Genomic DNA, 13989 nt, shown 5'->3' with positions numbered 1-13989 from the left:
CTCGAAAGTGATCTCCATCTCTAATTCATTTACTAGTGCCAATCATGTCCTTCTAATGTCTAATTGGGTGAGATTCATCTTGATAACCTTGCAAATCTTTGAGCGGCTCAAGGTCAGCGACTATGCATCAAGGGAGTAATGGATGGAGGTAGCCTGTCCAGGCTAAAGCCATGTAACCCAAAGCAAGCTGAGAGTTGTGCATACCAAAGTAAGATGCAGTGGATCTCCTAGGACATGGAAGAAGTTACAGAGTGGGAGATATCTTGTGGAGATGGGTATGACACATGGACTAACCATCCTTAATGGCCTAGCTAGATATCCTTTATCACGCTCCTTCACATGTTAACCCCATCGGCATGGTGCCAACATGGTAGCAGTGTGACATAGTGTTGAGATATAAAATGATACATAGACTACATGCCATGAGAGTGCCTAAGGAGCTGAGTTGGGGGATTTTGGCACTGTATGAGAGGGTTGTTGGTAGAGTACGGACATTTGAGGGCATTTGAACTTTTGTGCACTCCAACATTGGGGTAGGGATGCCCCCTCTCTCCAATGCTATTTGGCATATACATTAATGGAATCATTGACTGCATATCCTTGGGAGGAGATGAAGGAGCTCTACTAGTTGCCACTTGGATACCTCTCCTCTTATATGCAAATGATATTGTATTGATGGTTGATTCCCCACAAGGACTACAAAGACATTTGGATGCACTACACTCTTACACGTTAGAGAGTGGGTTCTCAGTGAACCTTGGTAAAACCAAGGTGATGGTAACACCACCATAGTGGATCAAGAGATCAACACCTAACTCACATATAGGTTGGAGGAGTTGGAGTATGTGGATTCATATACATATTTGGGGGAGCTATTCGCAAGTCCTACTTTCTCTATGAGGGAGATAGTAGATACTAGATTGGCACGAGGTTATGCAACACTAGGTGGCTTGGAGAGGATGTGCTCATAGGTGCAGTTTTAGGAACTTGCACTAACATGTGGCTCTTTGATACATTAGTAACATCCACATTACTCTACGGATTACATGTATGGGCCTTAGTCTTGATCGCCACGGTCGATTAGGTTGCACGTATGATGGATGGAGGTAAACGAAGAGGCCACTTGTATCCATGATTTCTAGGATGATTAGATATAAGGCTTCACTACCACATGAGATCATTAGAGCTAAACTAGCAACCATACCGCATTTTGCTCTTGTAATAACTCCTCATATGTATCAAGGAAAGACACTTAGCGGGAGGCACAATTGTAGCATTAAAGTCTCCTAGTAGCATGACATCTCTTTTCCTGGAAAACTCCCAAATATCCTCATCCAATGCTACGTATGGTGATTGTTCCTTTGGTGGGGTGTAGTGAGATGTCATTAGCGGAAAATAGTATATGTCATTGTATAGAGTGTGCTCCTCACCCGACACTCTTACCCACATGTATTTGGCATGCTTATCTTGACAAACCACGTGGATTATTTGTTGGAGTTCCTCTTTGAAGAGTATGGCCAGTGCTCCTAAACCCAGCCACTCTGGACAGTGCGTATCTCCTTTCTATATGTTGACTCCTATCTATAACCTATCACTCATGGGAGTGTAGTATGCAGCCCTTGGATGTGTCTCTGAGTAAAATACTATGCCCCTCCCTTTGAATGTCTCCTCAAATGCTCCCACGACTACTCGTAGAGTCCCATTACAATTCCAAGTTGCTACTACAAGGTTGGTCCCATAGGTCTTGCACCATCATTTGGTGCACCTCTCCATGACCATGACTCTTCCTCCTCTCTAAAAGGCTAGCTTGCCCTCCCTAACTGCCTTGATTCGTGGCATGCACTCCCTCATGTGCGCTAGTTGGGTTAGTGTAAGATTAGTGCCCAAAAACACACTCGTACTTTTCAACATGCGCTGTGGAGCTAGGAAGTCTCTCCTAACTTCCATGGTGGGGAAGCGGAGGATGAGAGTACACTCCTTCGAGGTCTCTTCCTTTTTTACCCACTTTCCAAGCACAGATATGTATATGCCTTTATTAATTTTTACGAGAGTGTATAAGTCCATGAGCGTGTATAACTCTTGGGTGTCATCTTCCTCTTATGCATTTATAGCTCCGTCACCTGAACATGGAGTACTCTCACTTTCCGTTTTTGTTTCTTCTCAAGTGTGTCATTAATTATGGTTGCTATGGATGTGTTTGCTAGTTGTGCCCCTTTTTTTTGCAATTTGAATCCATTGCTCTGCTTCCTCTACTTGTTATTGACTTTTCTTGAGCATCTTTGCCCAAGATACGGTCTCCTTATTCATCGCTTCTTCCTTCTTTTGGAGTTGTTCGACTTCTTCCTTAATGCGGGTGTGCTTCTTGATCATGTTGGGTTGGATTTCTCCTTCTTTCAATTTGGGACTAAGATTTATGTCATTAAGTTGCTGCTCAAGTGATTTAATCTCCTCATCTTGAGCTTCAATATTCAATTTAAGCTTTTTAATCTTATCACTCGGTTGCCTATTCACTATGCTCAATCCATTGTCACATTCTCTTTTGATTTTGTTAACAACATTTGTGATTAGTAGCTCGATTGGGACCTTTTCCATGTTGTGTTGTTGAGTTGGACTTGTGGGAGAGTTTGATTCAAGGCACTTTAGGGTCGAGGGGCAGTTGATTCAACATGCTTCAAGTGTAGGGTGGGGGGGGAGGGGAGCAACCAATTCAATGCGGGGGAGGGGTACAGTGTTGCAAGCTTGGGGGATGAGGGGTAGGGACATGTACAAGGTGAGGTAGGGACATGTGGAGGAGAGGGTGGGTCACATACAGGGCAGGGACGAGTTGTTAAGGTGGGGTGAGGTGTTGAGGCAGGGTGGGGATTGTTTTAGGGTGGGGTGGGACAGATACAGAGCGGGGAATGTAGACATTGGGACAAGGTGGGGGAGTGTCGGGATAGGGTGGGGTGTTGGGACATGGTGGGGTGGGGTGTTAGGTAGGGCAAGGGGTGTAGGGTTTTTTTTTGGGGGGGGGGAAACGGGATGTCGTAGGGTGGGATGGGACATGTCCACAAAGAGGGATGCAAAGGGTGGGTTGGGTAAGGGTAGGCAAGTTCAGGGTGCCTCGCCCCAAAACACGCACACACACACCCACACCCACACACACACACACAGAGGAAATGATATATCAATGTCTGCAAAATGCCAAAATGACCTATGAGACCATGAGCTACAATTATTTGTATGACAATACAAACTTTTTGGAAAGAACAATAAATGAAAGTGTAATGGGTAGTATAAAAAGCTAAAAGCTACAAGTAAGGAGAACTCTAGTTGACAAATAGAGAGCTCTAGTTGATACAACCTCATAGAGGTGTAGAGGGCCTAGCTCTAGTTTGAGGAATAGTCTCTTGTATTTGCCTATGAAAGTGTTGTTGATCCCTGTGTTAGGGTCTAAGATGTTTGGATTGGCCAAGTTGGACGGCTCAATCAATCAATATCCCTCATGTATGTGTACACGATTGAGACTTTGATTGTGTTAAAACCTCTCTAGTCTTTCTACCTTGAAGTCTCTTGTCTTGCTTGAGCTAGCTGCCTAGAGACCTCGAAGTCTCTCATAGGTTGTCTATCAGGGTGCATGTCATGTATTCTGTGTATGGAGGTGATGGACCATCTCCCCCCCTTTGAGTATGACCTTGACTCCCCCTTCATACGCTTCTCTTTGGGGGAGGTGTATGAAGGGGAGTAGGGGTCCATACTGAAAAGGGGGGGGGGGGTATGTGGATATGGTTTGTGTCAATCCCATATCGTGTAAGCCATTGCTCAACCTGTACATACCATGAAGTCTTTTGTCTTGCTTGAGCTAGCTGGCTAGATGCCTTGAAGGCTTTCCTAGATAGCCTATCTAGGTGCGTGTCACGCACTTTGTGTATGAAGCTTATGGTTTGAAAAAGGGCCTCCATCATCATGGGGGGATGCAACAAACTTGGCTCTAATAATCTCATGTGGCATGGACAGTTTGTTGCGGATCATCATCAAACACTTTCAACTACAATCCCATCAAGATGTTAAAATTGTTGCTTTGTTAGAGGAGTTGTAGGATAATAGCTATCAATCACATAAATCATATAGGGGATCACATGCCTCTTTCGCATGTGAGAATGTGGTGAGGCTCCAAAGTTCTACTTACCAAATGGTCATAGATCCCTAGGCTCTTGTGCAAATGTGTCGGCAACATTTCATGAATCTATTTGGGTAACAACAACCCATTTTAGACAGAATTACCACTATATGGTTTATGTTTTTATGAGTTGATCAAGTATTGCTTGATATTGCTGCAAATTTAGAGGTTGAAAATTGTGAGAATGAGGTGATGGATGTTTCACTAATTTACCCAAGGACAAAAACCTGGGTTGGTATGGACTCACTATTGAGTTTTTTGAGATCTATTCCAATCTCTTGAAGGTACCCTTGACCACTATGTATCGGGAAGTTTGGGCAACTGTTGTCTCATGGAAAGAGGATGTTATTAAGCTGATTCCGAAGGTTCACTCACCTTCGATGCTCAAAGAGTTGGAGACCACCCATTTCATTGATGGTTACTATGTATAAGATATTTTGCAAGGTGTTGGCTAGTCGATTGCATGAACATCTTGTTGATATTGTGCATCTTGCTTAGTATGGCTGTATTAAGGGGAGGAACATTCTACATAACATCTTGAATGTGCGAATGTGCATTGACTATGCCCAACATACAAACCGGGAAGTAATATTTATTTAATTGGACTTGGAGAAAGCCGTTGACTAACTTGAATGGTCTTTGCTTGCCAAACTCTTGTAAAAGATGGGGTTTGGGCCCAAAATATCTCATTTAATATACACTATTAGTAGGGGTTCATCCTCGAGAATCATGCTTAATTGTGGTGTTACAGAGCCATTTGTTCGTTCTTGATCTATCAAACAGGGCTGCCCTTTTGAGTCCTCTATTTTTGCTCTTGCAAGACACCCTATTCTGACAATGTGATCACACTTGGGTGCCAATGAGGAGCTGGTAGGCTTGTCCCTTCCTTCACACCAACATTTTATTTGCCAAGCCTTGGCTAATGAAACCTTTGTGATCTTGAAGGATGATTGGGATAACTTCTGCAAAGCTTTAGACATATGGGATTTCTTTACTCAAGCTTTGAGGCTGTATATTAATACCACCAAATCTGCCCTCATCAATTGTATGGAATGAGACTTTTAAGAGGGATGGTAAGGGGAGGTGGTAACTAGAGGATGCATTGCAAGACACCGGGGCTATCCTCTGGGCGTGAATGCATTATCTAAGCAATTGCTAGATTGGAACTTTGCACATATGGTTGCATATTTGCTTATGGGGAATCACAAGTGTAGCCTTTTCACGTGCATCTTACAGTGGCTCAGACAAATGCTGCCCATGATTTTGTATTGTTTGCTAGTGTTACCTTGGTCAAAGACCAATTCGAGGGATACTACTCAATCTGTTTGTTTTATGCTTGGGAAAAAGGATTCTATGCATTCAGGCATCTCTTGGATATTTTGTACATAAAAAAGAATGGGGGGTGGCACATGATGGCACATAGATGCCCATTGTTTGGAGCTATGTGCCTCGCCAACAGCCTTGGGTCTCCCTCTTGTGAGTCTGTCTTGAAGATAAGGGCATCATGCATCTAAATACAAGATTACAACGCTCATGGTGGCATGTAATCAATATTGACCAGCTTCTGAATCTCAAATCTTCTGTTTTGTTGACTCACTTGGTCAGCTCATGGAAAGTGGTGCCTTAGAAATCTGACTGGCATCCGAGTCATGATTGTCTGCAAGCCAACTCTATGCAGGCTAAATTGCCAGGTGTCTCTAAGATTGTTTCATGGGAAGGGAAGCAATAAGCTAGAGCTAGGTTAAATCAAATGGCATGGCTTGGATTGATTTCTATTGCTGATGTCATTTTGTCTACATGACAAACCTTGATGTCTTTCTCATAGGTCCAAATGATATTTGGTGTTCCCAGAGGCTATTGTGACTTGCAGGAAACTATTTTATCATCTTTGGGTGATTGATAGCCCTTCCCTAGCCTTTTTTTAGGTAGTTCCTAGCAAGATTGGAGACTTAAGGGATGGTTGTGCTTGGAGTGTGCATCCGTTAATCGGATTTATCATTTGCTTATTAAGCATTATGATTGGCTCTGACACACAAGGACAATTCCATTTGGGGCCTTCATAAAAGCATGCAATGCTGGAAATCAACGGTGATTGTGGGTTGACTCAACAAAACTCCCTTCAAATACAAGGTATTTATTTGGTGAATGTTGGTGGGTGGTCTCCCTCTTGCTTTTGCACTTTTTAGATGCAATGTCTCCAATGGTTCATGCTTCTTCTGTACTACAAGAGTAGATACATGTCATCATTGGTTTATCTTATGCTGGGTGGCAAGAAAGATGTGGTCCCTTTTATCTGAAATCTAGTGTCATGTGGTTGGAACTACCATGCACCCCCATGATTGGGTATTTGGAAAGCCTAAATTTTCAGATCTTGTGCAGCCACATATGAAGATTGTGTTTCACTTCCTGCATTTTGGGGTTGTTGGCATAACTGGGCTACCCGAAATGCCTTCCTTTTTGATTCACATATCAGCAGGGGTTGTCATCCGCCATGCAGTCGCTCCATTGTTAGATATTCTTGCATGACTTTGACCATTGCCCGTGCATGATGGTGCAGGATATTCGTACTGTGCAAGGGCTTCAACAAGTTTTGTCTTTCCTGCTGTCACATTTTGACTGTTTTTTGAGTTTTGTTTTTACCAGAGGTGAATATGGCATTTGCATGCTGGCTAGATGGACTTTTGCACATCTGATTATTCCTTGATATCAGCAACCTTTATGGAAAGACAAAGAGAGAGAGATTACTAGTTGTTGAGGGGTCTTTGGAGGAATGCTCAGGTCTCTCACAATTTAGGCACAACATTCACCCTTGTTTCATTTCTTGAGATTGATAGGGATTTGGCACATCTGTCTTACAAGGAGTGCCTTTATCTTTGATTTAGCATCTGACATACTTACATTGGTCACGTAAGGGGTTTATTATTGTGGCAGTGGATATTGGCAAGGTGTTGCCATCTGTGATATGGTGGCTTCATGGCATGAGATTAATCACTGTTCATACGCTATTTTGTGTGGTGTTATGAGTTTTAAGAATGTAACATCAGACAATTGATTTTCCTCTGGTGGCCCATGTCCTTTTAGCTCGTTTTTAGCTTCACATATGGTTTGCATGACCTTTACACATTTGCTAGAATGTCTAAAGTACATCTACTTGCCAATGCAACAACTAGTGCACAAAAGAGAGAGTTATGGAGGGAAGGTTAGATAATCTGGATGTCTTCTTCTGTATATCTAACATTACACTCTTCAATGCTAACCACAGGCTGGAAAAGGCGGTGAACTGACCCATGATGAGACTACCATTATTGCTGGTGCATTGGAGTTGACACAGAAGAAAGCAAAGGATGCAATGACTCCAATTACTTCAACTTTTTGCATTGATGTGAATGCAAAGCTAGATATGTATGCCTTTTTGGTTAGTTTTACTTGATTTTTGAAGGTTCTCTTGACATGGAACCTGTTTTCTAATGTTTCTTTCTTCTTTCTTTGTAAACTCTTCTGAAACAGGAATACAATGAATTTGATTATGACAAAAGGGCACAGTCGAGTTCCTGTGTATTCAGGATCTCCAACGAACATTATTGGTCTCATTTTGGTACGTGAATATTACCTAGTCTTTTCTTTTTTTGTATAGCAATGGTTTGGTCAGTGTGTAATATTCTCTCTTTGGTTGTAAAGAGGGTGGAGACAGATTTCAAAAAGCTGTTGTCAAAGGGCTGGGTTGATTTTGCTCTCAAAAGTTTCCTGCATGCTTACATTGTGCTGTACCACCGTCTGGCTTTCTTTTCTCTTCTTAGTTTGCACTGGTTTGCAATCTGATGCAGTAGGTGGGGCTGATGATTATATGTGCTTTGCCATGACTGAGTAACCCTGCTATCTTAGCGTGTTGGTTCAGGGCGACCTTGTCTTACTGTGTTGGTTTAGGTCCAGCAGAAAGGATGGGGAGAGAGGGAGGTGGTCAAGGATTTGAGCTACTGTTAAGTTTCTAGCAAGTAGTGGTGGAGGTGGATCTTTGGACTTTTTGAAGGATAGAAGGACTCAGGAGACAGAAGGAAGGAATTGAAGAAGGCTGGCAGGCACGAAGGGAGAGATGGACAGGGAAAGGAAGCCGAGAGAGGGAAGGGAGCGGAAAAGGGCTAGTGGATCCCCTAGTCATGATGGTTGTGCAGGGTCATCATTGTCACACATCTTTATGTTTCTCTCCTCCTACAGTGGCTCACTAGAGTGCTTGTATGCTGCTTGTAAGTTCAGATTGGGCAATTGATGGAGTGGCTGTGTGGTCCTAGTGCTGTCCATCAATTAATTGGCCTATTGCAGCTCTTGTTTGGCTAGGTGCTTGCTCTCTGCCTTTCTACTATGAAGATATTTTTTTTTGGCTCACTTGGTAAACTGTTGAGTTCAGACCTACTTTTGCTTACATGCTCTTACTAATACACAATTCGTGTTGTGGTGCTTTCTCTCTCTCACACACACACACACACACACACACACACACACACACACACACACACATCCCTCCTTTCCCCCACATCACTCATCCTATGAGTTTAATGAAATTGCTACCATTGCATTGCTGGAGTCATAACGTATTACAAAACTCGTAGGAAATCGATGAAACCAGTTTCATGCCTCCTGTTTCAGAAACCCCTTGCAACTATGGTGGAGAGTTATAACATGTTTCCAAGGACGCTACATTGCAAAATTAGTATATATCTCGAAGTAATGACATGTTTTCACTTTCAGGTTAAAAATTTACTGACCACACGTCCGGAAGAAGAAATGCCAGTTAGGCAACATGCTACAATTCGGAAGATCCCAAGGTGGTTTTTCTTAACACCCAAGAAGAGAACTAAAGCTTTGGAAAAAATGCACATTGACACTCAGAAATAGCACATTTGATTCTGTGCTATTTTTTCCATAGAGGTTTTTTTGTGGTAAAGGAAATTTAGCATAAAAATAGAACGGATCAAGTTATGTGTCTTCTTTCCTTCTTTTATTTACGTATTTGTCTGTGTAAGTCTTTTAAAATTACTAGGAGACTCACATTCTGGAAATTATGATATCGTTCTTATGTCTGTTAAGTGATTTTTAGCTCAATGGGTAGCCTTCGGCTAAATCTTAGAAAAATGCAAAAGTTTTGAAATCATGAGGTCTGTAAAGGATAGGATTTGCAAGCAGCAGCAAACACTTCAAACCTATAGAAATGTCCATGACTGCAATGATTTATAAACAACAATCTTTTGGACATCAGACTTGCAGCTGAGAACTGTGATTAGACTTGTCACTTAGCACCACATTTAACTCAAGGAAAAAAAAAAGAGCTTTCCGATTGGCAGAACTCTGTAAGCTGTCCAATCATGATGTCTATATCGAGGAAAGCTATAAGATGCAGGTTGTGATTTGCAATCAGCAGCGAACACTTCAAATATGTAGGAATGTCCATGATTTCAATGATTTATAAATAACGATTTGTTGCACATCAAACTTGCAGCTGAGAACTGTGATGAGACTTGTTACTTAGCACCACATTTAACCCCAAAAAAAAAAAACCCCATTTACAGCTTTCCAATTGGCACAACTCTGTAAGTTATCAGATCTTGTTGCCTATGTAGAGGAAATCTATAAGACGCAGGATACCCAAAAAGGACCTAAGCACTCTTAATACTCTAAGAAATATGGTTAATATATCACTTACAATAAACGCCTTTTATATGTAAAAGTGGCAAGTTACCGCATGCTTGGTAGGATGTTTGTTTTTATTCCTCTGTTACTGAAACTCTTCTTATTTGTATGCGTTTGTGATGAAGGGTACCTGAAAACATGCCATTGTACGATATCTTAAATGAGTTTCAAAAAGGACATAGCCACATGGCAGCAGTTGTGAGATACAGTGAAGAGAAACAGGAAAGGATCAACAGGAGCAAAGAAACCAAGGGACAGCTAGACAGAAGGCTAAATAATTCAAGACATAAGAGATACTCGGAAGGCAAAATAATGCAAGGTGTGTAACTGACTTTTTGTCAGAATCAGTAGGTGTTGACGTAGAGGCAGTTTTAACCATAGATTCCGATTTGTGCCAATGAATCAATGTGCGTTGAATAGAGGTAGTCTCTACTATTGAAGGTTCTAACTTTGGTACATGTGCTAGGCCAGGCACACCCACAGCGGTGACTTTGGAAATTCCTGAAGATGAGAGTTCCATGGATCAAGGAGTTATAACAGTCAAGCGTAACATCCTTAGTGGATCTGGCATACGAAGAGAGAATGATGCTACCAGTGAAACTTTAGGTCAAAGAGGCAAAAAATGGGAACGAACTGGTCAAGGAGATATTTTAGAGATAAGTGAGGAGTCTCTTCCAAGTTTTCCTCAGGATGAGGAGGTTGTGGGAATCATAACAATGGAAGATGTCATTGAGGAACTTCTACAGGTATGGTTGTCTGATCTACAGATCAGCAGGTTATTTCTGACATGACTGATATGGTTTGCCAAGCATTTTTGTGACAATTTTAGCTTAAAATGTGTTTCAAATTTAACATTGATTTTTAATTGTATACACATTAGAATTTCTCAAAATCAATGCTCACTGTGGTAGCATGGGCATTGAAAGTACAAAATAGAAAGTTGTGGTTTGTCAAACACCACTCAGAAAGTGTAGGAACTGACTGGTTGGAAATGCTGAATCCAACATAGGGAGACCCGTAACACACATTGCATGACCAAAATGCTTAGCTGACCTTGTCTCGATTTCCAAGGATCAGACTTGATCCATGTGACCTGGTGCAGGTATCAGGATTATGCTTCAAATGAACCTTGATCATTCTTACACATTTTTCTAGGACTCTCTTGGTCTCCTTGCAACATAAGCATACAGTTGTTCACCTTGACGACCTATTTGCCTGAGAGGCTTTGGTTATGGCATTCAGATTATGTACATGCTATTTCTTTCTCATTTCACATGGATGGAATGGATAGAGTAGAGCCAGGTTTGGGATTGTACGTGTAATACAATCAAGATTCTGGCATGGTAACCTTGTTGAAACTTGTATTTGTGCTGCTTATTGCTTCATTATGCTGTACTTATTCCAAGTGCTATGAATAGCCTCCATATCCTGAGTATAGAACACGGGTGTAAAGTATTTTCTGGCTGCTAATGTCCAACACTTTTGAAGTATACTGCATACTTATACAACACACTTGGTTGTTCAAGCTGCAAGTGTAACAATTTTGTTTGGTGAGAGAACAGGTCTCTTTCCTTGACCATAGATTCTTGTGCTGTTTTATTGCAGGAGGAAATTTTGGATGAGACAGACGAGTATATAGATGTTCACAATAGGTAGTTTGACCTTTGGATTATGGTTTCTCTACTACTCACTCTGATTCTTGAATTTTTATTTATATTACCATAATAACCACTCTTTCTTGCAGGATAAAGGTGAATATGCTACCGCCTGGAGGCAGGTCACCTATATCACCACTTTCATCTTCTTTACCAACAGCAACAATATCACCTTTATCATCTTTTCAGCACACTCCAACGTCAACTTCACCAGTTGCTTCTTTTCAACTCACCCCTGCTACAGATTCTCCTTTATCATCTCATTTACAAGCACCAAAGACAACACCTACACTTAATCCGTCTCCCAATTTGTCGTTTCCACAATCACCTGCTACAGTTTTGAACCATACAAGCAATGCAGATAGCAAAAGTGGCAAGCGTGCGAATGACCTGGGTGAGTAAACCTTGTTGAAACAAGCACTTTGAAGTTTGTGAAATTCGTTGGGGCTCCTGCTGTACTTACACTGTCATCATATGTGAGCTATGTTTGTTCTGAATGTAGAAGGAACATCTCTTTTGCGGAATAATGATTGAAGGCATGTTGGTCTTCAAGGAGGCCCAATGCCCACTGTACAGTACTTGGGATACTTAAAATGTGCTGAAAATTGGTAAGAGCTCCAAACCACACCAGAAGCTACTCCTGCGTGCTCTTTTGTTCAGTGCTTTGTGCTTGTAGAAGTCCTCAGTTGACTGTCAAGATCATCTGATCTTCATGGCTTTAAGGTCTTTCATGGAGCAAAATTTCAACGACCTAGTAATGTTCTGATTTCTTTTAAAGTGATGTTCTTCGCTCTCTATAATGTCAAACAAAGCTCAGGACTTGTTTCAGACTTTGAACCTAGTGAGGTTTCTAACATTCCCATTTTCATTTTACAGAACCTTGAAGTACGTGTTTGGATACACTTGTGTTTGCTTCTTGTTTTGTCCTTGGAGGTTTTGGTTTTGGGGGGCGGGGTAAAACATGGCTATATGAATTCACACATTGACAGACAAGGTGGAAACTTGCACGTTGTGGTAGGATGACTGAAGTTAACTTGTTTCTAAAAGCCACTGATCTTAACGTCTACCAATGTCTATCAAGATATATGGGGTGCTGCTTGAATCAGAAAATACAGCTAGCAATTACAAATTTTGCAAGACGTTTTGGACTCAAACCAATGAGATGACAATATCCAGATAGTGATCCTTGAACCACAGGTTTGGACGCTGAGATATCTTAGAAAAAATGAGCTCCCTGAGGTGGAGCTGCATTAGAGCCACAATGTTTTACACCAATCCAGGATATGTAGGACCTTGAATAATCAAAGTAGCCTGTGAAAGTTAATGCAACTTCAAGGTGCCCAGCTTCTAAAGGGGCAGTGGCAGGTGGCATCTTGTTTCTGGGGGTGGTTGGTTTGCCCTCCTCGATTAATTCACATGCCATTCGCAACATCAACTATTGGTGTCGCTTGTTGACTTACCTTTCATCATGGTTACTTCAGGCATTTTCTTTGTATTTACAGTTTGCCTTTCTTGCACATGTTGCAGGTGTACATTCTAAGACTATTGTGCAACATTACGAGCGGGAGTGATTTTGTTCTCCATAGAAATGCCTAGTTCTTATTCTTAAGGCTGAGATAAAGGGATTGTTAAAGTCAAAGGATCTTTGCTCATATTCTCTGATGTGTCACAAACTGATTTGTTTTTTCAGGATACAAGTTGCAATGGAATGCTTTTGTATCCATGCCACTACTCATTCTGCCCAGGACTATGGTTGCTGGGAGAGGAGTATTGTTTTGTTGTGCGCCTCTGGTTTCCTACACACGGTGACTGTTAGGGCGGATGGCAACTTGGCAAAGGGTATACATACTAGTATTTGGATTAGTCAACATGGCTTTACACTAAGTTGTACTTCGTGTCATATTCGACTGAAGGGGATCCTTTTGGTAATTTATTGAAAAGCTTAAGTGATTCCCAGCAAAGATGTTCTGTCTGATGTGTACAGATTAATTTGAGTCTACTTTGATGGAGCAAGGCCACTGAATGTTATGTCTATTTGAAGTTTTTAGGACTCCATGATTTGGGATTATAACACTCGCTTGGATCATAAGTAAATGGAAACCCTGCAGGTTTTTCTAACATGGTGGTATATATCTTTCTAACATGGCAGGGTTGTTCCCTAGTTGTGTGCGAGCCTGCAGGTGGGTATATATTTTGCTGGGCTAATGCCATGTTCTCTCTCTGACACGGCAGGGTTTTTCCCTTGTTGCGAGGTGTACTTTTTGCATTGAGGGGGTGTGTGATTGCAGCCTGGTATTCTACTCGTTCTTGCAACCGCTTTGCTATTCGTGTATTGAGCAAATAGTGCGAATACTCGTAAAGATGAATCTTACTATTCATATATAAGTTTTTGTACGAGTATTAAGTATTGCATCGATTTACCGAGTTTTTACCTGTGCAATTAAAAACCTTATGGGAGGGCACATAATGCCAATATATACTTGGAAGTTAGAA

The 13989-nt window shown here is 41.5% G+C and overlaps 1 protein-coding gene across 2 annotated transcripts in view; it reads left to right on the top strand.

Annotated features, from left to right (window-relative positions):
* The window catches only part of LOC148032993 (DUF21 domain-containing protein At2g14520-like), a 64021-nt gene extending 50376 nt beyond the window's left edge, over window positions 1-13645 (top strand). Inside the window, exons 5-12 of one of the 2 annotated variants that reach the window (XM_087683694.1) lie at window positions 7422-7561; window positions 7667-7754; window positions 8903-8979; window positions 9967-10160; window positions 10313-10587; window positions 11447-11493; window positions 11586-11890; window positions 11999-13645. In XM_087683694.1, coding sequence (XP_087539820.1) covers window positions 7422-7561; window positions 7667-7754; window positions 8903-8979; window positions 9967-10160; window positions 10313-10587; window positions 11447-11493; window positions 11586-11890; window positions 11999-12030 — 1158 coding nt within the window. In that variant the 3' untranslated portion in view covers window positions 12031-13645. The remainder of the gene's footprint in view (window positions 1-7421; window positions 7562-7666; window positions 7755-8902; window positions 8980-9966; window positions 10161-10312; window positions 10588-11446; window positions 11494-11585; window positions 11891-11998) is intronic. The other variant, XM_087683692.1, reaches the window with a different exon arrangement.
* The last annotated feature ends 344 nt before the right edge of the window (window positions 13646-13989 follow it).

The sequence above is a fragment of the Lygodium microphyllum genome, chromosome 8 (assembly GCF_053477565.2).
Source record: "Lygodium microphyllum isolate KBCC chromosome 8, Lygodium_microphyllum_v1.1.10, whole genome shotgun sequence".
Taxonomy (NCBI): domain Eukaryota; kingdom Viridiplantae; phylum Streptophyta; class Polypodiopsida; order Schizaeales; family Lygodiaceae; genus Lygodium; species Lygodium microphyllum.
The sequence above is the reverse complement of the archived record's forward strand: the minus strand, read 5'-3'. Positions and strand labels throughout refer to the sequence as shown.